At 52.4% G+C, this 23,401-nt stretch overlaps 1 protein-coding gene across 6 annotated transcripts in view; it reads left to right on the forward strand.

The window, feature by feature from the left end:
- Positions 1-23,401, forward strand: part of ACSF3 (acyl-CoA synthetase family member 3) — a 67,915-nt gene that overhangs the window by 20,625 nt on the left and 23,889 nt on the right. For 5 of the 6 annotated variants that reach the window (XM_072872938.1, XM_072872940.1, XM_072872936.1 and 2 more), the window contains 2 exons: positions 1,449-1,561; positions 16,145-16,271. In XM_072872938.1, coding sequence (XP_072729039.1) covers positions 1,449-1,561; positions 16,145-16,271 — 240 coding nt within the window. Of the gene's footprint in view, positions 1-1,448; positions 1,562-2,790; positions 3,266-16,144; positions 16,272-23,401 lie in introns of those variants that run through there. The other variant, XM_072872941.1, reaches the window with a different exon arrangement.

The following is a 23,401-nucleotide window of genomic DNA, read 5'->3' on the forward strand; positions in this document are numbered from 1 at the left end:
CACAGAACTGCCACGTCGCTTTCTGTTTATTTCTTGCCAGATTTGCTAATTGTTCGGGTAGTTTCACTGCAATAAAATCTCACTCCCTCATAGCCCATCTGCTCTTAGCTGATCCTGCAGGGATGCCATAAATCTGGGCTATGACGACATATCGATTTCCACGGCAACTGACCAATGTAGCAAACAAAATTGTGATGTCACAGATATCGGATCTCCAGGACTTGAACAGGAGAACAGGACTAGCATAGGGAAAATGCCACTTGAACCGAAATGCCTGAAATGTAGACAACAAGGAGATGACAGCACTGGGCTCCAGGTCCTGCACACCCTGCTCTAAGGATTTTTCCAATGTCGGGCTGATCCTGCTGCCTGACCAGCAGAGCTAGAAAGCCCCACCAACTGGAGACTCTCTAGGAGGGGGGGAAAAAAAAATCCTCTCTTAAAATAAATAATAGACTTACCAGTTGAAGCCTTGGCTTGTCCAGTCCTCCTGAGCCACAGGTTGCTCTGTGCTGACGTCCCTCTGCACCCTGTGCAGGTTTGCATGCTCACTGTTCCTGGCTGGCAGGGGATGAAAGTCACGGGCTTCATCTTGCAATGAGAGCTATCTCACGCCATTGAGATGCGGAGCGAAACCTGCTGAGCCAGCAGATGCCCACAAACTCCTGGTTGCTGCTGAGCCTGGAGCCCCCCATCAGACAGAGGTCGCAGGAACAAAGCTGCCCTTTCTTCTGTGCTTTCAGCTGCTCACCAAGAAGAGCGTGCACTAAACCAAGGGGTGGGAATGCTGCAGGTTGGGGAGCTCTGGGTCGCAGAACCATCTTGCAGCTTAATAGCAGTCGTTCGTGACACTGTGTCAGATTCCCTGGCTTTGAAAATTGAAACCTGTGGAAGAAGGGTGTGGTTTTGATCTCTGCTTTTCTCCTGTGATGTTTTATATACAGTGTATTGATGGCTCATAAAACGGAGATAATCCCTTGCAATTCTTACACGGTTAAGCCTTTGCCTTCTCTGTCAGGTCCAGGCTATAGAGAAGCAGTGAGCCACTGTAGTAATCATCGTGCTCTTTCTTTTCACATCTTTGTGTAGGCTTCATGGTGCTTTTTTTTTTTTTTTAAAGACAGCTTTATTACTGAGCTACGAAGCTGTGCTGATGTCTTCAAAGACTGGCCAAGAGAGACTGTTCAGGGCTGGAGACACATTTGTTTTCCTAGGCATTTCCAACACTGCCTGCTCAGCGAACAACAGCAATTGCACCGCAGTGACATTTGCTTGCAGACATACGACGTGATCGAAGCCTTCCTGAAGGGTAGCCCCCTGCTAGGAAGTTCTTTAGTGCCAGCACAGTCTGCAGATGCCATTGATAGACGAGCAGCTGCTCTTTTGCATCCTTGATTTTGTTGTTTCCCAGAGGCTGTCTGCTGTTTCAGTCTTGTTTTCCTTTGCAGGTTCTGTGGGCACCCCACTTCCAGGGGTGGAAGTGCGCATTGCCACTGAGACCTTGAAAAACGGGGGTCGTTCCTATACCATCCATGCTCAGGGAGACGAAGACAACACACAGGTAGTGCTCAGCCATGTCCTCTGCTGCTTCACTTTGTCTCATGAAAAGTTCTCTCCTCCCCAGCCCTTTGAAGCCCCAAGGATTGAGGCTTGCTCTGCTGTTATTCCCAGGAACTCAGTGATGCTATTTAGAGTTTTCTCTTTTTTGTATTCATTTATGGCTTACTATAGCCATGGTACTTTATGGACCGCACTAGCGTTGTCCTTGCCTGCGAAGAACAACAACATCTGAGCGAGAACACCCCCCTGCGTGGGGGTGGGAGGGGAAGGCTATGGTATAAGGGCTATGGGCTATGGTCTGAGAAGATGATATTGTGTCTGCTGAGGCTGTTGATGGCCCAAAGGAAGGTGGTGGGTTAAGCAGTGCCTGGCCTTTGAAAGCCAGGTCAAAAAGTTGAAGTCTACTGTGGAAGGTAAGAACAAGGCGTTGACAGGAATTCGGATGGACCCTACTCTGGCCTAAAGAATCACTACATAGTCTGGAGGAGAGGATGAGTGCTGGAAAATCTAGAAACGGAGTCTGTGTTTATTTCACTGGGTTTGATTGGGGTTTTAGCAGTGAGAATTGGAAGGGCAGGACTGGTGGCCTTAGGGGTTGCGTTCGTTTCAAAATGGCACAGGGAGAAACCCACCAGGTTTCCATGAAAGTCCAGCTCCGTGCTGAGCTCCAACTGCCAAGTGATATCCGCACCAGCAATTCTGGTATCTCAGAAGTCAGATATCCTTGGTAGTGAAGCGGTTGGGCCCCTTTCCCCATGAGCTGCCCCCATGTTGGGGTGCTGTGTGTTCCCCGCTGTAGAAGTAGCCCTTAGCCTGAGGTCCAGGCTGTCCTGCTGCCTCAGCCCCTTTCTCTCCCCGCAGAAACGGCTAACCAGGGTCTGCATTCCTGCCACATCTCCTTTGCACCCTCATTGTGGGTGCAGGCCACGTCACCTCTGGCAGATCAATAGCCAGGTGATGTATGGGCTCAACTGAGTAGATAGATGCTGTATGTGCAAGAGAAATTACGCCAGCAGTCGTGTGCTGTGTGGGTGGGAGACAGGCAGGCATGAGATCCAACCTGAAATACATGGCTTCACTCATTCCTCTGCGGAAATAGCTTCTCATCTAGCCACGTACATGCCGAGGGTTTGAAAGGAGCTTCCCAGTCTGTGGCAGGGTATACCAGAGACACTGCTGGTGTAAGTACTGGTGAAAGGTATGAGAAAGCCTTTTTTTTTTTTTCTCTAGATTATCTGTGTTGGCAGCTGGAGGAGCCAGTGGGACCACGGGCAGCCCCGCGCGTGGGTTGTGGTCAGGCTGCAGCAGGTTGTGTTCTGCGTTCTGATGCCATAACAGGGCTCTGGATCCCACCCTAGACGTGCTAAACGAGCCCAGGGGAGAGCTGAGAGGGACCACTCTGGCCAGGGACTGTGGCTTTTATTAAAAAAAAAAAAAGGTTTGCTGCTCTACTCTGTCACTGCTGTGGCGTGGCTGAGCTTTGGGCAAAGCAGGAGAGCTGGAGCGGCCGCTCCAGTGCAGCACGCAACACGTAGGGAGCCGTGTCCCGTTTTTATCACCTCACTGGATGAGTGTTATGTTTCACGGTTTTGTCCCCTTATCCTGGAGTTAGATCTTGGCCTTTTTTTTCCACTTGTGTGAAACTGAGACATGAAATATAATAAGTCCATTTTAATAATGATCCTATAATGCTTTTTTTACCCTAAGTGCTTTACAAATTAGGTCTCAGACACAAGAATCCCCAAAGTGCAGCTACTTCCAGGGTGAAATGTGGACATTGTTCTTCTGAATTATGAGTGGAAAAAATATATAATGTCTTTTTTTCTGCTCGGTACTCCTTCCCCTTCCTTCTGGTTGTATTGAGTGACAGGAGAAAAAGGGGAGCCCAGCTGACCTGTGTCTGGTGCTGAAAGCCCACTACCCCCCAGGGCTTCAGAGAGCTGAGACTCACATAACTCTTCTCTTTTCTCTGGCTTCAGGCTGCTTGAATTTATATTTGGGGCAGAGGAATTGCCCTTTTATCCCAGCCGTTTCTCACATGCACCCTTCAGCTCCCAGCGCGGGTGGCTGAGGTCCATACTGATGCCTCTCGGTGCTCCCAGGAGCTCCCACCAGCGCTGGCCTTGGCCCCACGCCCCTTGCTGATGGCTGGCTTTCCGTCAGGCTCTTCTCCCTTGGGGTTTTTTTGAATGTTCTGGTGAATTCTCAAGACATCAGCCAGGGAGGGTGTGGGGAGGTGGTAGAATTTTGCCTCTGGGCGTTGGCTGATGGGTTGGTCCCTCTCTGAAAGGCTGTCCCCATCTTGCCCACCTTGCCCCTTGTCCCAGCTTAACTGGGAGTTTCTTCAGGCTGAAGGGAAAGAAATGGTCCCATCTGCTTTGGGCCACCCTAGGAGACAGCGGCTGGCTGGGTACCTCCAGGACATCCACAGCATGTCCAGGAGCAGAGCGGAGCCAGCTGCCTCTGTCCCTGGGACTGTCAGAAGGGCTGTGGCGAGGTGGGAAAAACGGTCCCCACTCCCAGCATGTCTTGGCACAGATGGATGCGTGGAGAGGCCAGGAGTTTGGTTTTTATATGGCCTGGGTGTGGAGTGTGACTTTCCATCGCGTGGCTGCGCCGGCGGGCAGGTGGCAGCCATGGTGGCACACCTTTTCTCCCAGTGACAGTGTAATTTAACTGCTTCACACCTGGGGCTGCAGGCAGAAAGCCTCACCTGCTGCCTGGTCCTGCCCTGAGATGCTGCTGCTGGCACACTGTGTGCATCATGCTTGGTTAATAATTTATGTCAGAAGAGAGTACGTCAGTGGAATTTATTTAAAACAAGGAGGATCTGACAGTCCGAGTGCTCATCACGCTTCACCAGTCAAAGAAAGGCTTGGCTTTGTTTAAAATCAGCTCCTCCATGGCGGAGGGGCTGTCCTCGACCCGGTCAGTGTCACCCTCCCTGCCTGTGCCACCGGACAACCCTGGCGTGGCCTTTTCCTTGCCTGTTATGAGAAGGGATAAACACATATTTCTTCATCTCCCTCGCAGGAGGGCTCTGAGGCTTACAGCACACCGGTTGACTGAGGGCTGGGAGGTCTGTGGTGCGGACCCGGCAAAGGCAGAGGGGTCCCGGTGGAAGGACAGTGGTGGTGGGGCTGGTGGCAGGAGGCACGCAGCCCTCCCAGTGCCCGCTCTGCCTGGGTTTGATATGAGCATCCCCGGCCCCATCCCTGCTCCGGGCATTTCTCTCTGGTTTGGCATTGACGCTATGAAAAATTACCAAATGTCACATAATGGATTGCTGGAAATAAACCCCTCCCGGCAGCCGGGCCGGCACAGGGAGCGCCTGCCGTCTGCTTCAATGATATGACTTTCAGGGCAGGGACCTCTCTCCGTACACGGAAAGTACGGTGCACATCTGTGCCGCTGCACAGATAATAATGAAACTGCCAAGCCGGAGCCAGTCCCGGTCCCGGCTGCGGCGGGGGCACAGGGCCGTGCTGTGGGGCAGCCGTGCCGTGGGGCAGCCGTGCCCAGCAGCATTGAGGGCTAAGGGCGAGCATGGTGGGGCAGATCTGGTGGGATGCTGAGCACCCCGGTAGAAGTTGGGCTCCAAGCCATCTCTTCTCACCAGCCTTTCGGCTCCTGAGAGCAGGTGATCTTCGTGCCGGGGGTTAGGCGCATTGTCAGGGCAATCTGCGAGGCGTTCACACCTCGGCTCCGCTGTGCAGAAACCCTCCTGACTGCAAGCGGAAAGAGCGCCTGCCTTTGCCAAGGAAATTATTTGCTTAGCTGTACAGAGCCTCGCAAGGTCACCGCCTTCCCCGCTCGCGTTGGGCTGAGGTTTCTGCCTTCTGCTGCCTCTCGACAACAGAAGACAACAGACTTTCTCTGAGCTGTTTCTTCCCCACTAACACTGTCTCTCCCATTAGATGCTGGGGGATCGCACCGTTTCCTTTCACGTTGTCACCCTTTGGACATGTTTGCATGTCCTGCCGCAGTGAGATGCAAACAGGAGCTCGGTGGCATCATGGCAGTGGCAGAGGAAGGCGTGTGGGTGGCGGGAGCGGGGAGGTGGGGAGCGTTTCTGCTTTGCCATCCGGTAACTGCCTGAGCTTGCAGCAAGGGACTGCTGTAATTTGCAAAGCTGGTTTCTGGCACACCGTGAAGATCAATAATCTACTTAGCTGAAAGTTTGCTGGATCTCTGTTCTCCCCTTCATTTTCTCCCATCCCTTGATTAGAGTGCTGGATTCCTCTCATGCACGTGCTCCAGCCCTCCGATCTCCTTGCAGCTCTCATGAGCCTTGTGCTCCATTGCATATGGTTTGCTCAGGTTTTCTAGCTGGTTCCCATGCCGGTTCCTTGCTAATTATTGCTGCACCTTGGTCTGCGAGGTGGTTTCCTGAGCTGACACAGAGCCGCGTGCGATCACGCTGTTGGCCGTGCCCTGCACTGCTTTCTCCCTTGTCCTGGTCACTGCCCAGGCTTGGCTTTACATTTCCCCTTGGGTGACAGGCAGAAGGATGAAGCTGCACCATCACTGCCAACACTGAAACAGTCTGCTCCAGTGTCACACAGTCACTGCACGGTCTGTTCCCAGCCGAGGATGCTCCGCAACCTGGTGTGGGACGGGGCCACCTGCAGTGGGACAGCATGGGCCAGAGGTGGCACTCCCCGGCGGAGTCCCGGTGGCTCCAGGCTGGGTACCTGCACGCTGACACAGTGTCCCCCACCTCCTCCCTGTGCAGGAGCGTGGTGGTGCGGAGCGTGGTGCCTTGGAGAGATGCTGTCCTTCGAGTGCTCGGAGAAGTGCTCCTCCTCCGATACATCCCTGGGGAGCAGAGGTGTGGAAGTGGACGTCAGGGGACAGCAGCAGCTTTCCCTGCTTTGAGCCATCCCAGCTATTGCTCCTGTAGCCGCTGATGTCCGAAGCAGTTCCTAAACATTTAACCTGCATTAAGCAGCTGCTTGTTGAGCTCGTCTGATCCTATAGGATCAGGCTCTTTCCTCACAGGTGTTGGTATAGGGGAAGCTGTCAGCGCTCCTCCTTACCCATGGCCCCGAATGCTTTTTCTCCTGTTTTTTTTTCCCCTTAACTTTTTGGCAACCCAGGGATCTCTCTCTCTCCATGCCTGGCTCCAGTGCGCAGGAAAGGGTTACAGCTCTCCAGCGCCGAACGTTTCAGTTTGCTTTGTTCGGTGCGATGCATATTTCATACGCTTAGCTTCCCAGCTGGCAGAGGCCTGGAAACCCTGCGAGCTGTCGGGTATTGTCTCTCTCCTTCTTTATTTGTTTGTTTGTTGGTTGGTAGGTTTTTTGGGTTGTCATTTTTGTTGGATTTTTTTTCTTTTTCCCTTTTCCAAATTGCTCGCTCGCACGAAAGCCAAACCCCAGTCCCTGACAATAGGGGTCTATCAATAGATAAATGGTTTCACAGCTGTATCTAATGCAGTGCTCTAGCCAGGGCTTTTATGGCGAGTAATTTTCTCGTGATGAGGCTGCGAAGGGAGCCATGCGGGACGTATGGGTTGCAGGAGCTGGCAGCAGGAGGACGCTGCAGCCATGGGCTTTTCTCCCCCCGCAAAGGTTGTAATTATCTTGTTGTTTATCCATATGCAAGCTGTCGTCCTGGACGGGAACCGGCTCGGCTGCGGCCATCCCTCCCGAAAGCCACCAGCATCTCCTGGCCCCTCCTCCCCGTGCCCCCCGCGTCTCTGCCATCTGTTAGCAGCTTGCTGCTGGTTGCCAGCACCTCCGCAGGGCTGCGGGCGTTGGGGGCAGCTGGCACCATCACCCTTTGTTAAGGCCGGAGGTCTTGGCCATTGATACCCCCGTGGAGGGGACCAGAAGTGGTTCCACCTCGCTCACGTTCCTCCCATATCTCCGGAGAACCGGTGGGGAGGTGCTTGGTCATCACTGAGCTGCCAGGGTTGTCTTGGAGGCTTCCTCAAAGGTCTAGGCACCCCTGTGGCTGCTGCCCGTGGGTGGTGTGCCGTGGACTTGGGTAGTTGGCACCTCTCTGGGCAGGTCCCGTGTGGAGGTGCTGTTGCACGTGCACCTCTTGCGTGGTGTCTCCTCATCTCATCCATCCAGGTATTTTGAAATGGCTGGTGCGAGTGTACCTGGCTCTTCTCCTGCGTGTAGCTCCTGAGGCTAGAGATAGGCATGTGCCAGCCGTGACTGGCATTCCTGAAAATGGACGGGTATGGACATGCTGGTGGGGATGTGACCGCCTGGCCCAGGGAGTCTCTGGCTGACCCAGACAGGCACCCTGATTTGTTCCTTGCCTATCCTGATCAGGCCTCAGCCTAAAACAGTTTGTTCTTTGTCCTCAGTGCTCCTACACTTCCAGAACATCTCTCCTTCCAACGGTACAATTTTTCATCTGTTTTCTTGTCCCTACTGCATCCCATCCTCATGTACTGGTACCTCCCACAGGTCTCTTGATGGTGAACCATACCTCCAGCATCCCAGTTCCATCTCCCATCAGCAGCTCGCTGCTGTAGGTGCAGGATGTGCCGTGTGATGCTGAACCCTCGTAGGATGCCTTCACCAGGACAGCAAGTCACTGATTCAGGGTCAAACTGTTACTTGGGACTTGGGGCGAAATTCAAGTTGAGCTATGGAGAGCAGAAGGCTGGCTGACGAGGCTGCCTGGCTATCGCAGGGGCCCGTGGAATGCTTTGAGCTTTGTCTCCTCCGTCTGGGTCTTTGCCCACCTCATGAATCTTGCCTTCAACCCTGTGATCTCTCCCATCAGTAGCCACCTCCTGGGCAGGCAGCATGGAGAATATGTTGTTGAAGGAAACCTGGATTAGATCTGTTGCTTTTCTACTATCTGGAACATCAGTCCTCAGGTTTTCTGGCACAATCCACCTTTGGTAAACTCACGCTGCATTTTTTCCCATTTTCCATTTGCCTCTGCTTCTTCCAAAAACTCCTTCCAAAGCCCCCACAGCGTTGGACACTGCAGTTGTGTATATTCCAGTTATGATTTCTGTTTCACCGTGTTCCTCTCATCTCCTCAGTATCCTGTTTTGTGTCCTGCCCAAGTAATTCAAGTTTCTCCATTTTGTTGCCCAGGCTGCTTTCATTACTATGTAAACATTTGAGCTGCTTCTCATTGATCACATCCTGTTCCGTAGTCAACTCGGTCAGTAATTGCATTCTCATATGTATTTATATCTCCTTTCTTCTTTCTGTCTGTCCTCTGATTTTTTTATTTTTTTATTTGTGGCCATAGCTGTGTTTTATTTCTTCCTGGTAGTAAAAGTGGAGGCAGAGATTATGTTAGCATCATGTCCCCTTGTTTCTCAGCTGAAAACTTTTCTTATCACAGGAGCAGCCTTGATCCCAGAAGACTATGTCCTTGCACATTCAAATTGAATCCATCTGTCAAGAAGAACCCTCTTTCCACAAGTGTTTCCTTTGAGATAACCTCTGCCATAGCACCCTCAAAATCTCTATTAATCTCTTTTATTATTGTTTTATGCTTTCATTCCTCCTTGTAGGGAGAGGAGGACTTGGGATATGTGTCCTTGGTCCCCTTCACCAGGCTGGCGGTCTTGGTTCTCCCAACATGAGGGCCAAGGGGTGGATTCCTCTCTGGTCCCATCATGGCTGGTTTTGGTCTTCAACCCTTTTCTGTATCCTTGCCTGTGCCAGGAGAGCCTGGGAGACCGGGGTATTCATGTTTGGTGGTGTGAGGCATGGGACGAAAGCAGGTCTCCTGCCCACACAGTCACTGGTGCTTGTTTCTACTCAATTTTTGCAACCTCACACCTGAGTCCTTCTGAGCTGTGGGTTCAGCCCACGTACTTACAACCTGCCTCCATCCATGATATGCTTGTTGGACCTCCATTGGGTCGTGGAGGCTGTTGCTGCTGTAGCATGTCTTGGAGATGTTTGCCAAAGAGCCCTGGACGTGGTGGGGGAGATGCAGAATCAGAGAGCAGAAGAAAATGGGACAGTCTCTGCCCCAGAGTGCTTCCAGCCAAAGGGAGGAGGCACCGGCCGCCACGGGACGGCTTAGCACAAGGAAGCAATTAGAGGTTCTCGGGCAGCGCGATTGTCTGTAGTCACAGCACATCACAGCCTCCCTGACCTCGACTTTTAAGTGAGGCTTATGAAAAACGAACCGAAGGTGGGCCACTAATTGAATCCTTGCCTGGTCCTCTGCCTGCCCCCGAGCACAAAATCGGAGCGGGCGTTGCGAGGGCACGTCAGGAGCCTTTCTCTAATGAAGAGAGCTGAGGGAGTGGGAAGACGTGCTGACATCTCGCCTCGTTTATTATCTTCTGAAGCCTGCAAACAAGAGGGATGAGAACAGCAGCGTGGAGAGCTGTTGGCGTTTCTGGAATAGTGTTACACGTCTAATTTATGGTGTTAATATAGATCAAGAAGTTTTGGGTCCGTGGAACAACTGCAGGGAGGACTGACCTTTCCCAAACTTGGGTTGTTTTCTGTGGTTCTTTTGGGATCATCTGGAGTTAATCAGTCTGGTAACTTTTAAAAATCAGTATTGCCTAAAAATATATACAATCACTTTTGTTTTCAGTGGAGCAACGTTTGCTGTAAGTAGAGGGTTGGGTTTTTTGAAAATAGGTTTCAGTGTTCCAGCTCCACTGTGCACCAGCCTTGCTTTTAAATTTATAACCCTCCAAAATGAAAAGTAAATTGATTGTGTTATTCCCAGCCCTTTTATAAAAGTTAACATTGCAAAAACAGATGTGAAATGTGGCCTCGTAGATTACAGTCTGGGCTTGGGGTTTTTTGGTTGGGTTTTTTTTTTTTTCTTTCTCTGTACTGTGTCCCCAAGGAGCAGAAATCTGCCTTTTTCCAGCAGGAGGAAAATTGTTCTGTGTCTAAATTGCCTCCTGCTTGCCTTCTGCAGGATGCTGCAGGACGCGGAGCTCAGAGGAACGATAATGCTTTTACAAAACCACACAACTTAGCAGGGAATTTTTAATTATGAATGTGCATGAGAATTCAGATTGCCTGGGAATTTGGTAATGCTCTAGCAAGCCTCACACCTCTAGGACATCCATTCAAATATGGCCCAGGGAGACAGTGATTAAAAGGCACTGTCAAGCGGATTATTGGTCTCCAGCTTCCTTTTAGGAGGCAGGTGAACATGTCCTCACCTCCCTCGTTACCCACCACACCAGTCCTGGATATAGCGTGATCCCCCGGTCTGGAAAAGCGGAGTCTGGGCAAAACCTGGAGCTCCCGTGCTTTCTCCAGGTGGGTGGGGGCTGAGCTGTTGGATGCCGTCTTGGGGCAAGGCTTTGCTGTATCGCAGCACTCTCCAGGCCACCAGAATTTTGAAGGGGTGAGTGAGTGGTCTCATGAGGGACAGGGAGCGTGTCTGGAAGCGCTGGTGGCAGGTAAGCTTCTGCAGCAGCGTGGTGGTGAGCGTGACGGGGCGTCCGTGCTCCGCAGCTCGACCCTGGGGTGCAGGGGGGGAGGTGGGGCAGTTCTTCAGGTTTCCTTCTATTATTTTCCGTGCTCTGGTATATTTTAAAAAAAAAAAAAAGAAAACAGTGACTACTCTGTGACAGCGGCTAAAAGGGCTCCATCACTTCCATAAACCTCACACATATAAATGATTGTCTTCTATTAGTCACTTAAAAGCCTAGGTTGCTTAATTATTTTGATCACAGTAATAACTTATTTACAAGGTGGGGAAAAGTGCCAAGCGCTTCCAAGCTGAGCAGCACAGTAGGGCTGTGGCAGAGGAGGCAGGGCTGCAGAAACATTTCCTTCCTCCCCACAAATGTAAATGCTTTTGCTTTTCTTGGTTGCATCAGTGATGGTGCCCAGCCCGTGCACGCCCCGGGCTGTTCTCTCCTGCTCTGGCAGCAGCGGTGGTGAAGGAAGTTGGGCTGCTCGGAGCCCGGGGTGCTGGGAGCCGCAGGAGTGGGGTTGGCTGTGGGGAACTGGTTCTTCACGGAGCAAGGACTGCGGAGGAGTCGGAAAGCAGGCTGTGGCTGGGTGGAACGGGGAGTGGAGAGCCAGGGGTAGAAGTGTAAGTAGGGAAGAGTAAAAGGAAAGTGGTACGAGATCTCCAGGCCCTTGCACTGCCCTGCTCCCAGCTCCGCTTCGCCCCATCCTGGGAAACCACTCATCTGCAAACGCGCTGCCTCGCGCTTCTGGGGCACAAGGTCCCTTTTAAGGTTCCTCGTGAGGGAAGATGCTCTGATCCGCAGCCTTTGGTTCTCACCCAGGGGAGAGGTTCAGATTATTATCTTTGGGGGGCAGGGGGAAGGAGGGGTCTGGTAGAAGTTAAATGTGTCCCTCTGAAGCCTACTGTTTGCAACCCGAAAAAGGTGTTTTGTTTTTTTTCCAAAAAGCTTGTCTGCCTTCCTCCCGATCCTATCAGCCTGATAACAAGTTATTACCTCCCCTTACAAGCCTCGCCTTCCAGCTTTCACTCTGTGTCTTCCACATGTTTCTGCTTAGGAATCCGCAGTGCCTCCTCTGCTTCCCAGCGAAAGACACGCCGCTCTGAGCCTACCTCCATAAAAGCCCCTAATTCCATTAAAGTCCATTACAAGCTCCTCTCCCGCAGTTCCCGGAGGAGCACGGGGCAGCGTATATCAGAGACCGCAAGAAAACAAATGGCCACTTTGAACAAATCCCAGGGCCGCTTGCCAAGCGGGGATTCCCAGCTATTTACAAACCGCCCTCACTTCCTCCTAATAAAGAGGTAAAATGGAAGCAGGGAAAATATGCATTTTATAATCACCCAGATTTAGTCCTTCAAAGGATTTATTACAACCTTTTATTTTCATGCGTGGAAAATGTAATCTTATCTAGTATGCCGGCTGGCCCAGCTCAACTCGCCGAATCGGTTTTACAGCAGAAAGCTATCAGACAGCAACCTTCGGGGCCATGCTGTGCCTGGGTGTTAAAAGTTGCTCGAATGCATTAAAGCAGTTGAAACGTGCATTAAAATATGGCACTCGGAGAGGAGGATATCTGTGCAATTAGCAATCTGATGCTTTCAGCAGCTGCTTGCAACGTCGATCCAGTGTATCGGCAATGGGTGCCACTGAGATTTGACGGAGAAGGGCAACGAACACGCTAGCCACGCTGCTGCCATAAACCCCCCGCTTTCAAAGCGGGTTAGCAGCCGGCTAGCTTGGTGTACGTGGGATTTTAGCAGGGATCAGATGCAAGGGGTTGTAGGAGATAAATGCCTTGAACCTTGAATTTTAATTTATGCTGTTTGCAAGCAGCAGAAGCTGCTGGCACTGGGGTGGTTTGCGTCCCCTCTGCTACGCTGGGGAGCAGTGCCAGTGACATTCGGAGTTCAGCAAGCAAAATCCTATTAAGATAACGTCACGGCCTTTCTGTTTTACTGTTTGCAAGCCAGCCATAACATCATTAAATTACACAACAGGGAGGTGCCTGCTGCCAAGGAGCTCTGCTCAAGATAAGATGTGGGTTGAGCCACTGCCAAAATTTGAGTTGATATGACAAGAAATTTGGAGCTGGTTCAAGGCTTGATTCGCACAAGACGTCGCAGCGTGCAGGTAAACACTGCAGGATTGGTCCCTGGGGCAGCTCTGCTGCTCTGATCCGGGGCACGGCGCGGGTTGTGCCGGTGGGGCAGTATCCGGCGCTGCCGGCTGGCACTGTGCAACACATGTGCAGGGCAGGGCTCAGCTGGGCAGGCTGGGGCTGAAGACGTTTGTCATAGCCGAATTTACACCCGTTCTTGCGTTCAACACTGACAAGCAGAAGACAAACTCTGGCAGGATCTGTTGATGAAGCTCAGGCAGCTGTTAGCAGGTCCTCACTGTCCTTACCTCCGCCACCCCCTCCCCAGCCCTTTCAGGGGAGTTGGAGGCAGCCCGACGGCTAAAGAGATTGACTTCGGAGGCTCACACTAGTAATTAAAACCCCTGTAATGTGAGGGCAGTTTCGATAGTCGGTTATCTGTAGCTGAGATGGGGCGGATGGGATCCAGTGGGGTTTGCAGGGAGGTGAGCGGGGTGGAGTTGCCCCCCGGGAGAAGAGGTGTCACTGGCAGGGTTGTAAGGGCTGCGTTACCCGATGGGCAAAACTGGAACCAGGAACACCGGGGCACTGAGATGCTCAGGGAAGTTGCTTGTTTTGTGATGCCGTGGCTGGACCATCAGGAGAAGGGGTGAGAAGAAATAGCCACGGTGAAAAACTACGTGCAGGCTCTGTAACAGCACTGAAACCCTGCCTTGCTGGTCCCTCTGCATCACCCAGCACGTCCCTGCCACACTCGCCAATGCAGGCTTTGTGCCTCTTGCCCTTTTGCTGCTGCGGGTACGGAGGTTTGGTCCTGGGCTTCTCCTGGACCTCAGGTTTCTCTGTGCTGTCCTGCTTGTGGATAATCTGGTCCTCAGGCTCCCTCTTTCAGATCCCCAGGGGAGAACTCATCCAGCACCATCCTCACCTTGCCATCGCTCAGCAAAACTCCCGTCATCAGCATTAATGACCTTTTTCTCCTGCAGCATCTTCCAGGGCTGATGGAGATGATGCACAGCCAGGGCTCTGGGGGCTCAGCCCAGCCCGTGACACACGGAGGAATTTAGGTGATTCTGTAGAAGTGCCTGGGCTGTATGTGCAGAGAGCCCCGTGTCACCCCATCCTCCAAGACAGGACATCAGGAAGAAATTACTTAAAACAAAAATTGTGCCTTAAAAGCAGCTTTCTAAACATTTTCCATTAGAGTAGCTTTGTTTCCATCAAAGGCTGCATAGAGACATGAAGCCTCCCCTGCTCTGGGATTCTGCCTGGCGCTCCAGTTCTGCTATTACTGCTTTCCCCCGTGGCTGCATTTCTGGCATTGCTGACTTTCGGGGTCCCAGATGTATCTCATCCGTGTTGCAGCAGCTCAAGTACAAAGTGGCTCAGAGTTCCCGGTACTGGGATGTTCTCGGGGAAGGGATGGAGCAACGTGCACAAGCACATCTCGCAGTGACCTTCCATCCCAGCAGTGGCTTTGCACGTCTTCCCGGTGAAGGACTTCAGGTTAACACAGTCCCACGAGCGGCGCGATGTTTGTGCCTCTCTAGTGCCTCATCTCTTAGCCTGCCTGCATCCTTATAATGACAGAGCCATGTGTGTGCAGGGGAGATGAGATACCGTGCCATGTCAGGCAAGTCTGTGACCTTCCTGCGATTCTCCAGTTTCCATAACAGCAGGATATTTGTTTTGTTGCCATAGAAAACCTGCCCGTGCAGGTTTGCAGAGTACTGAGTTGTCACTACAACCGTTGCCTTCCAGTGAGCCTGAAAGGAGCTGCGTGTCCCTGAGAACAAATCAGATGGTGTTTCCTGCCACCTCCTCAGGAAAAAAAAAAAGTGTTAGATTGACAGTTTTGGAAAGTGAAGTTTTCTATCTATCAACAGAGCAGACAGCAGCATGGCACAGTCACGGGAGCGCGTCGTCCCCTGCCTCCCCCCGCTGGGCTGCCCTCCCGGCTGCATTGCCCGGCTGTGGCGGGCAGGAGGACGGTCCTCATCCCCGAGGACGCTGCAAATCTAGTATGTCTAGGGTGAGTGGTGGTGGTGCCTTCAACATCAGACCAGGATCCGATCTCCCGGCTGCTGTGGGACGACGGTCTGTGCTTCCCTTCCCCGGGGAGGGCAAGGCTTCGCCACTGCCAGCCCAGCGACAGGTTGCTTCAAGTGCTAAGCGGTGCAGCTGGTGGCCGGTGTCCCCTGCGGCTGCTATTTCCACGGCTGAGCCATCCACTCACCCTTTCAGCTTGCTGCTGTCACTGTGAGATATACAGGCCTGCAGGGCAGCAGCACTCTGGGGACCGGACACGGCGTTGTCAGGGATGTGTGGGTCTTTCAGGAGACAGCCTCTGTGACCTGCTTTCATCCATCCCCCAAGAGCCTCCGTGGCGGGGAAAGGCAGTCCCGCCCAAGAGAGACGGGAGAGGGGCTCCGTGAGCGGGTGGGTGCCCTGAACGGGGTGCCTGGAGATTGCAAAGCGCAACACGCTGTCTCTGCTGATCCCCCCCCACAGCATCCCACTCCCCGGACCGTGCTGAGGCTTTGAGGGCAGCAAGCGGGGATGGGGAGGTTCCCGAATTATTTCCTGGCAGAGGCTGATGGGTGCTGCGGTGGGAGCAGGGTGCAGAGAGCTCTTGTGAAGCCGGTCTGCATCAGGCCATCCAGGGGTCAGAAAGGACCATCCCTTTCCCCAGAGTATTTCCCGACCCCTTTTCCAAGAGTATTTCCCGCATGTTTGCATGCGAGACTGCTCCTCTCCTTTGCCAGCAGCTGGAAGGCGTCAGCCTGCCTGGACTGCCAATCCAGGATGGCAGTTCTTGTTTTCGTATAACACGGACGTATATTTTCAGTGCTTTTGAATATCAAAGGCACTTAGGTGAGCTCTTCCACCTGAGGAAAGAGGTCCTGCAGGTGGGCAGGCTGCATCGGAGGTGGGTGAAGGCTGGGAGGGCACACGCCATGGGTCCTGCTTGTCCCCCACTGCGCTGCTTATCAAGCCGTGGTGCTGGGGGACAGGCGGTGGAGGCAATGCGGCTGCAGCGACGACTGCTCGCTGCTGCTCCCCGGGATGCATTCACTGTGTGCTTGTCCTAGGTGACACCGGGTCTCGAGGGCCAAGAAGGGGAGCTGCTCGTGAAGGGACCCTCCGTCTTCCGCGAGTACTGGAACAGACCCAGGGAAACAGCAGATGCCTTCACGCCCGACGGCTGGTTCAAAACAGGTACCGTGATGGCTTCCCCACGGCGTCTGGCAGAGGGCAGCGAGGGGATAGGGGGGCAGCAGCTCCGGTTCGGCTCCCAAGGTTCCCCGGCTGCTGGGGGGGTTTGGAGATGGGGGGGTCACGGCCTGGCTGGGCGCGCGGGCTGGACGTGCTTCCAAATGCCGGGCTCAGGGAGGGGCTTTGCTTGCGTTGGCTATAATTAGTCAGCCAAGTTACGGGGTATGTTTGGGGCTGCTTGCTTGTAAGCATAATATACGGGTGCTTAATGTTTTCTGGGGACTTAAACTTTGCAGACGGGCGGGATTTAGCTTAACTTACACAGGGACCATATCAGTGGAAAAACCCCACTAAGCTCCGAGGTGCTGGGTCCGTCCTGCCTCCCCTCTCACCGCTGGCATGGTGTCTGCAGGGAATTTTGCTCTCCTGGTCGTGGCTGAGTGTTTAAAGACAAGGTGTCTAGGGTCGAAACCATGAGCACGGGCAGCGTGGGGTGGGCTGGGGTCGTGGGCTTGGCCACCGGCATCGCGTGGGAGCTTTTCAAGGAACCGTCGTTTGTCAGTCAGAAAATACTAATTGATGGAAAGCTGAACTTTCTGGGGAAAAATCCCAGCGGGTGTCTTCAGTGTGGGAGCGGTTCAGGAAGGGGTTTTGAAATTGCCAGAACATTTTTTTGAAGTGCAAAGTCTGAGTCTTCCAAATAAAGAGACCTTTTAATTTGAAACCAAGGCTCATTTTATTTTTACATGATACATTGTGGAAATGCAAAGGAAATGTTTCTTTTTCTGGCTTTCTCAGGATTTGCCTTTCCCTTTCAACTAAGAGAAATGTTTCTGAAACATGAAATGTTTCCAGGGATGGGAACACCTCTGGTATTTGCTTCTTTCAAATCAAATTTCACCAGAAGATAATACCCTAATACTAATAATACCTATTGCAGGTGGGTCCTACGTGCACCTTGGTAGGTTTTATCAAATATTTGCAAACAGAAGAAAGATCCCGTTACCCTGTGATAGCAGCAGATGCCGTCAGGATTGTCCCTACCCGAAGCTGCTGTGGCTGGGACGGCAAGTTCTCAGAGGAGAACTCTTACGGCTACTCCTGCCCATCATGTGGGATAACAAATTTGAGAGGATACCAGGCTGAAGACCTTTCCCAAACGGAATAGATGTGACAGGCCATGAATAAATTATGTGCTTCAAATTACACCTCCCGCTCTGCGCGCGACGTGGCGAGCGGTCAGAGACCTGCTCGGTCAGAGGGTCCTGTCCCCCGGCGCCATTCTGCAATTTAGATTAAATACTAAACCAGCCGCGGGACGGGTTGGCAGGCTCTGGCCCTGGCTGCCGGTTCGTATCTTGGCATCCCCACCTTCCTGCCCCCCGCCACCGCCGACCGGGAGCCGTTTGGGCAGCGGGGTAAACACAGGCAGCGCGTTGGTCTGCCTGCACCGAGCTCGATTAATCTTGCCAGTGCAGAAGGGCGGGATGGCTCGTTTCTGCCTAACCTTAACACATACGCAGCTCTGACTTTCCCATTCCCCTCGTTTACTGCGTGTTAGCACTTTCATGGAGTCAGGCTGGATTTCTGATGCCTTCTGTGTAATCTTATTTATTTACGGTTCTTGAAGAAGCTGTGATTTATTATTATTGTTATCCCGAAGCAGACGTGGAGCTGCCCTGCCGGCAGTGTCACCACGGGTCCCCATCCCGGGCGGGTAGCGCGGGCTGGGACTGGAGCATCATCAGGCGATGTGCAGGGTGCAGGGCAATCAGCTTTAAAAATTTTTTTAGTCAACACTCCTGATGAATATTTCAGATGCAAAGGAATAGCATGCATTAATTATTGCAAAGAGATGTCTTTAGGAGAAAATGATTTTGAAATTCAGTTTAATTTCATTGTAATGCGCTGCAAACAGGAAGGGAGTATGTGTGTTTAATTGGCTCTCGGGGGTAAGGCCGGGAAGATGGCATGCCTTTGTCACAGGCCATTAGTGATACAGACTGCATAATGAGAGAGTACAATCAGCTCACAGCTGCCGGCTCCTACGGGGAGAGAATGATATTAAATAGAAATCAGTATAAATTAAACTTAACCCTTTCACTAGCCAAGCAAAGCTCAGAGCTAGAAATAAGGGGGGGGGGGGGAGTGGAGACAGGCAGGGGGGGTTTGGGCTGGTGTTGAGGGGTGCCTGGCCGACCCCCCCAGTGGCAGACCCCCGGCCAGGCTGCCTCCCCGACGTCCCCGCAGCTGCCTAGGGAGGACAGCAGGCTTTTAACTCTCTTCCCCATCCCGTTCCCCCACTCTTCGCCTTTCTTTCCTTTCGTTCCTCTCCTGACCGCTTGCTCTGGCTCTCACGGACGTCAGGTCCATGGGGCTATTTTTTTTCCCAAGCCTCATTTAGCTGGCGGTGCCGTGAGCGAGCCCCGTCACCCCTTGCTTGCCCTGCCTGCCCCTGCTGCGGTGACAGCCTTTGGAGATCACTCGGAGATGGCAAACGTCCCTGGGGTGGTAAAAAAAAACACTTCAGGGAACCGAGGAGGTTGCGTCCCATCATAGCGACTGGGATCTGGAGGGTGAATTACCCCCCATTAAGCAGCGGTGGGTAACTTTGGAGTGGAGACCATACTGGCAGAACCCGAAAGAGGCAAAGCCTGGCCGCTGCCAGGCTCTCATCTGCCACATCTGCCATTTGCAGGTCATATGGGTCAGTGTTTTAAAACCGAGGCTGCGTGCGAGCGCGTGGTGCTCCCAAACCTAGGCGATGGTATCTCTGACTCCGTGCTAGCGTTCCTCTCGCTGCCGAACCCTCGTGTGGGTTTCCACCGAGTGACCTACAGGTCACCTAAAGCAGATGATGGTGTGATTGCAGGCGGTGGCCGGGTCCCCCCAGGGACACGGGGAATGTGCACTCAGCTGCAGCAGGGATAAGGTTTGGAGAGGGTAAACTTGGAGACAGTGCAGATAAGTCCTCAGCTGTCATTGTTAATGGCAATCCGAAAAACCAGCAGGTCAGCAAATGAAGAATAATTACTGCAAGGGGAACCCCGGCATGCCGCACCTCGGCGGGAGTCCGTCTCTGGAAGGGGTGGCACCGCACAGAGACGGGGCCCGCGGGGAGGGGTGTCCCACAGTTGGCACTCGCCGTCCTATGAACCAGAAAGCGGTGTGATGTCTCCACATGCTGAGCACTGAACGCGGGCTCTGTGCATACCATTCCCATGCGTCGCTGCCGTCTCATGGGGTGGCATGTCCTACTGGCTTTGCTGAGTATAATCAAACTCATCCTCAGAGTTACACACGCAAAGCCAAGAGTCACCGCAGCTCGTTCCCTCCTTTCGTTTTGGGATTGGAATTAACGTGGAACTGCTGCCCGGGGCTCGTGTGGTCTGAGCGTCGGTTCCCTTCCGTACCTGTCCCCAGGGTGAGGGATGATGCTCAAACCTTGCAAGGCGCCTGCTGAAGTGTTCCATCGGGTGCTTTTCTGGGCCGCGTCCTGAAATGCAAGGCTCACAAAGGAATCTTGAATTTTTAAGTCTTTTCTGGCTGCAGGTCATTTATTTGCCCAGTACCTTCCTCAGGCCAGTTCTCTGTTTCTGGTTGTTGTTCCTGTAAATTGAGTTATCGTGGGTTTTTTTCAGAAAGTATAGGAACCAAAAAAAAGAAAAAGCCAACACTTACATGGCAGCAGTCATTTTCCTTTCTGATTGACAGCTCCTTTATTAAAATCCCCTTTTCTCCCGTGAAACTATCTTCCCCAAGAAAACAACCCCATGTTGAGCATTGGGAATGGTCATTCCCTCTATGACAGGAGGAAATAGCGATGCAGACTGTGGCCACCAGCACTCTCTCCGCAGTCTGCTCCTGCAGCTCCCTGCTCGGTTTCTAGGGAAATCTTGGAAAGACCAGGCATTTCGTGCAACAACTGCAAACCTGTGTTTCCCCCACCCGGGACGAGAGGCAGACACCGTGTGTGCACTGTGCAGGACGCCTGTGCAGGCATCCCTCTGCAAGTGTGCCCATTTTGTACCTCCAGTTAGAGGAGGAACAAGTAGGTGTGTATATGTTATAGGAAAAAAAAAAGCAGACAAAAAGGCATGATGCTGCAGTGACTTTTTGATGAATTCAAGATCGTGGCTCTTTTGAGAAGCATCTGAACTCGTGGTGTTGCGTAGGTGATTTACTGTTGCTCCCGTCTCCTTTATTCCCTCCGATTTGCACCGTTGTCTGCCTATCTCTCCGTCTCTCTCATTTCCATCTGAGTGAATTTGATTATTTTTATTGTATTAACGCTGTTGACAGAGCTGCTTAGATCAAAGTCCCCTCCAGCCATTTCCAGGGAGACTGCTGGGTATCCACCTGCTGTCATACATCCAAGCGGCACCGAGCCCTCGGAGACGGAGATGAACCCAAAGGAAAAATGCCTACGGCTGTCTGTCTCCCGTTGTTGCGATACCTTCCCAGCTGTCCCGTGCCCTGCGAGGTGAGAGGCAATCTCCGAGCACACTCACATGCCGCTGAGCAGGACGGATGGAAGAAAAAAATACGGAAGGAAGAAATTTTTTACGCTGAGGGTGGTGAAACCCTGGCCCAGGTTGCCCAGAGATGTGGTGGATGCCCCATCCCTGGAAACATTCAAGGTCAGGTTGGCCGGGGCTCTGAGCAACCTGCTCTAGTTGAAGATGTCCCTGCTCGTGGCAGGGGGCTTGGACTGGATGGCCTTTAAAGGTCCCTTGCAACCCAAACCATTCTGTGATTGATTCTGCGAGCAATCGCCGAGCAAACCTCGGGAGCTGGAGGAAAGCAGCAGACAAACACCAGCTTCTCTGGTCATTCCGCTCCCTGATCTTCATTCATCCATCCCAGCTTTGCGATGCTCGCGTCGCTCAGGCTCTGGCACTGTCAGCTTGTGTTCTCCCTGCCCAGGAGGCAGCGATCATCAGGCAGCGAGCGGTTTTGGAGTCAGGAGGAAGGGGACAGAGGGTTTGGGAGCGTGATGGAGTTGCACAGCGCGGTGCCCAGGCGCTGCCCGTTTGCCCGCGTGTTTTCCTGCCTGCGCAGGGCCAGGCAGGGTGCTTTCTCCGGAGGAATTTGGCAATACAGTGGTGTGCACAGGGGGAGTGATACGATCAGAAAGCAGACTTCTCCCCGAGGGAAGGCCGGCTTCCATTCACATTTGCCCATACATCCAGAAAATTAGAATCTGGTGTATTCAGGGAGATTTATTTTCAATTACAGGTTAAGGCTGAGACATGAAATAGCACCGGGTTTGAAAGTAGTGCATAAATCCTGCAACAAATCCATGTATCTCAGCTCCATATAATAAGATTTTATTGATTGCTATATTGTATCTGTCAGAATAAAACTCTCTTAATGCATGCATCAGGATGGAGAAGATAGAAAGCTTGTTGGTAGTAGAATCTGATTCAAGAATCAATGCACTTTGATTAATATGTCGTTAAGAAAGTAAGAGTTATTTAACTTGTTTGATGCACGTTTCAAAATGATGACTCATATCTTTTAAGTTTCTTTCTTTAAGCTGCATTTAACAAAACAACCTTGTAGCTGTTTTTCACATTGCTAAGTCCTGGTTTATCACTGCATTTTCGCTAGATTCTTTTACGCAGGTCACAACCCCCCCTGACTCCCATTAACAATAATTCCTATGGCCCACAAGGCTTCCCACATGCCGTTGTTGAAGGCTTTAGAAGAAAAGGAGAATGCGGTGGACCTGCTATCTCTTTATTTCTTCTGGATGTTCTGCAGTACAAGAGGGAGCTCCAGGGGGGAAAAAAAAAAGGAGAAAGTAATCTGGAATAAGACATCATCAGGAGAAATGAGAAGCACCCATCAGTTCTGGCAGGCTTTCAGACGCTGCCAAGGTTGGGCAGTCGGCAGCACGCCGTGCATCTGTCTGTGCTTGCTGAACATGCCATTCGCTCGGCTCAGGCCTTTCCGCTGTGATCTACAAACTCGGGCACCAAGGACAAGCCTTGGCTTAGTTGGGAGCATCCTACTCAGCCCTGCAGTTCCCAGCTTGCTCCAGAGATGGGACCTGCCTTTGCAGCAGCCGTGAATCCCCAGTCAAGGGAAGAAGGCCGGTGACTCTCTCAGGCTGGTTTCCGAGACCTCCTCGTGTCCATCTGTCCTCTTGAGAGTGAGCTCTCCAGTCCGTAGCTGGACAGCTCTGCTGGCACCAGCTGCAGATCCTTGCCGTTCCCAGCCCTGGCTCTTTGGAGATTTCCACCCCACCACTTCTAATGGAAAAGGCAAAACTGCCTGCAGTTTTCCAGCCCAGAGAAATCTGGTGTTTGTAGGAAACGCCCTGGGCAGGTCATCCTTGGCCAGACCCACCCCATTCCTCCTCTCAGGCTGGTCTCCGAGAAGAAGGGGCAGGAGAAGCAGCGAGCAGCGCACACCCCGTCCCTCCGGCATCGGCTTTTCCCCTGGCACTTGCCTGTCCCCAGAGACAAGCAGGTGTTTCCCTGCCAGGGGAATTGCTGACAGTCGTGGGTGTAGCACTGACACCTGAAACAGCAAATACTTTAGCCTGATCAAGGCAGATTATAAATAGAAATGCATCTCATTAGCATCCTAATCTGCAGGTTTTCTGTTTGTTTGCAGTGTCTTTCGTAGTCACAAATGCAGTTAATGCAAATTCTATTTTTAAAGAAACGATTCCTTAATTATAATGTGTTGCAGATGATGTGACTTACTGGTTCGGTAAGCCCACCGGATGAAGCGTTGGCTCCCTCCGAGGCTGGGCTGAAGGAGCTTCTTTTTGAGTCTGTCATAGCTTAAGCCCCTGAGTCGGGCGGGATGGCAGTGAGCGTTGTGCACGGCTCTATCTCCGCTCTCCAGGTACGTGATCAAGCGTTAGAGCTGAAAAGCAGTGGGAGTGAGAGGCAGGGAGGAGGTACGCTCACCTGCTTCACTAGTGGCTTATGACTTGGACCCACGTTCCCACAAATGACATGAAAGGACGCCCAAAAAATGCCCAGCATACCCCAAACACTCGCAGCACGTACTCCATGGGCCGAGCATACCCCAAACACAGCTCCATGTGCTGCTTTAGGAAGGAGATCCCATCCCACCGGACCTTCATGGGACAGGAACAGAGGCTGCAGGCACCC

Source organism: Ciconia boyciana, chromosome 9 (genome assembly GCF_034638445.1).
Source record: "Ciconia boyciana chromosome 9, ASM3463844v1, whole genome shotgun sequence".
NCBI lineage: Eukaryota > Metazoa > Chordata > Aves > Ciconiiformes > Ciconiidae > Ciconia > Ciconia boyciana.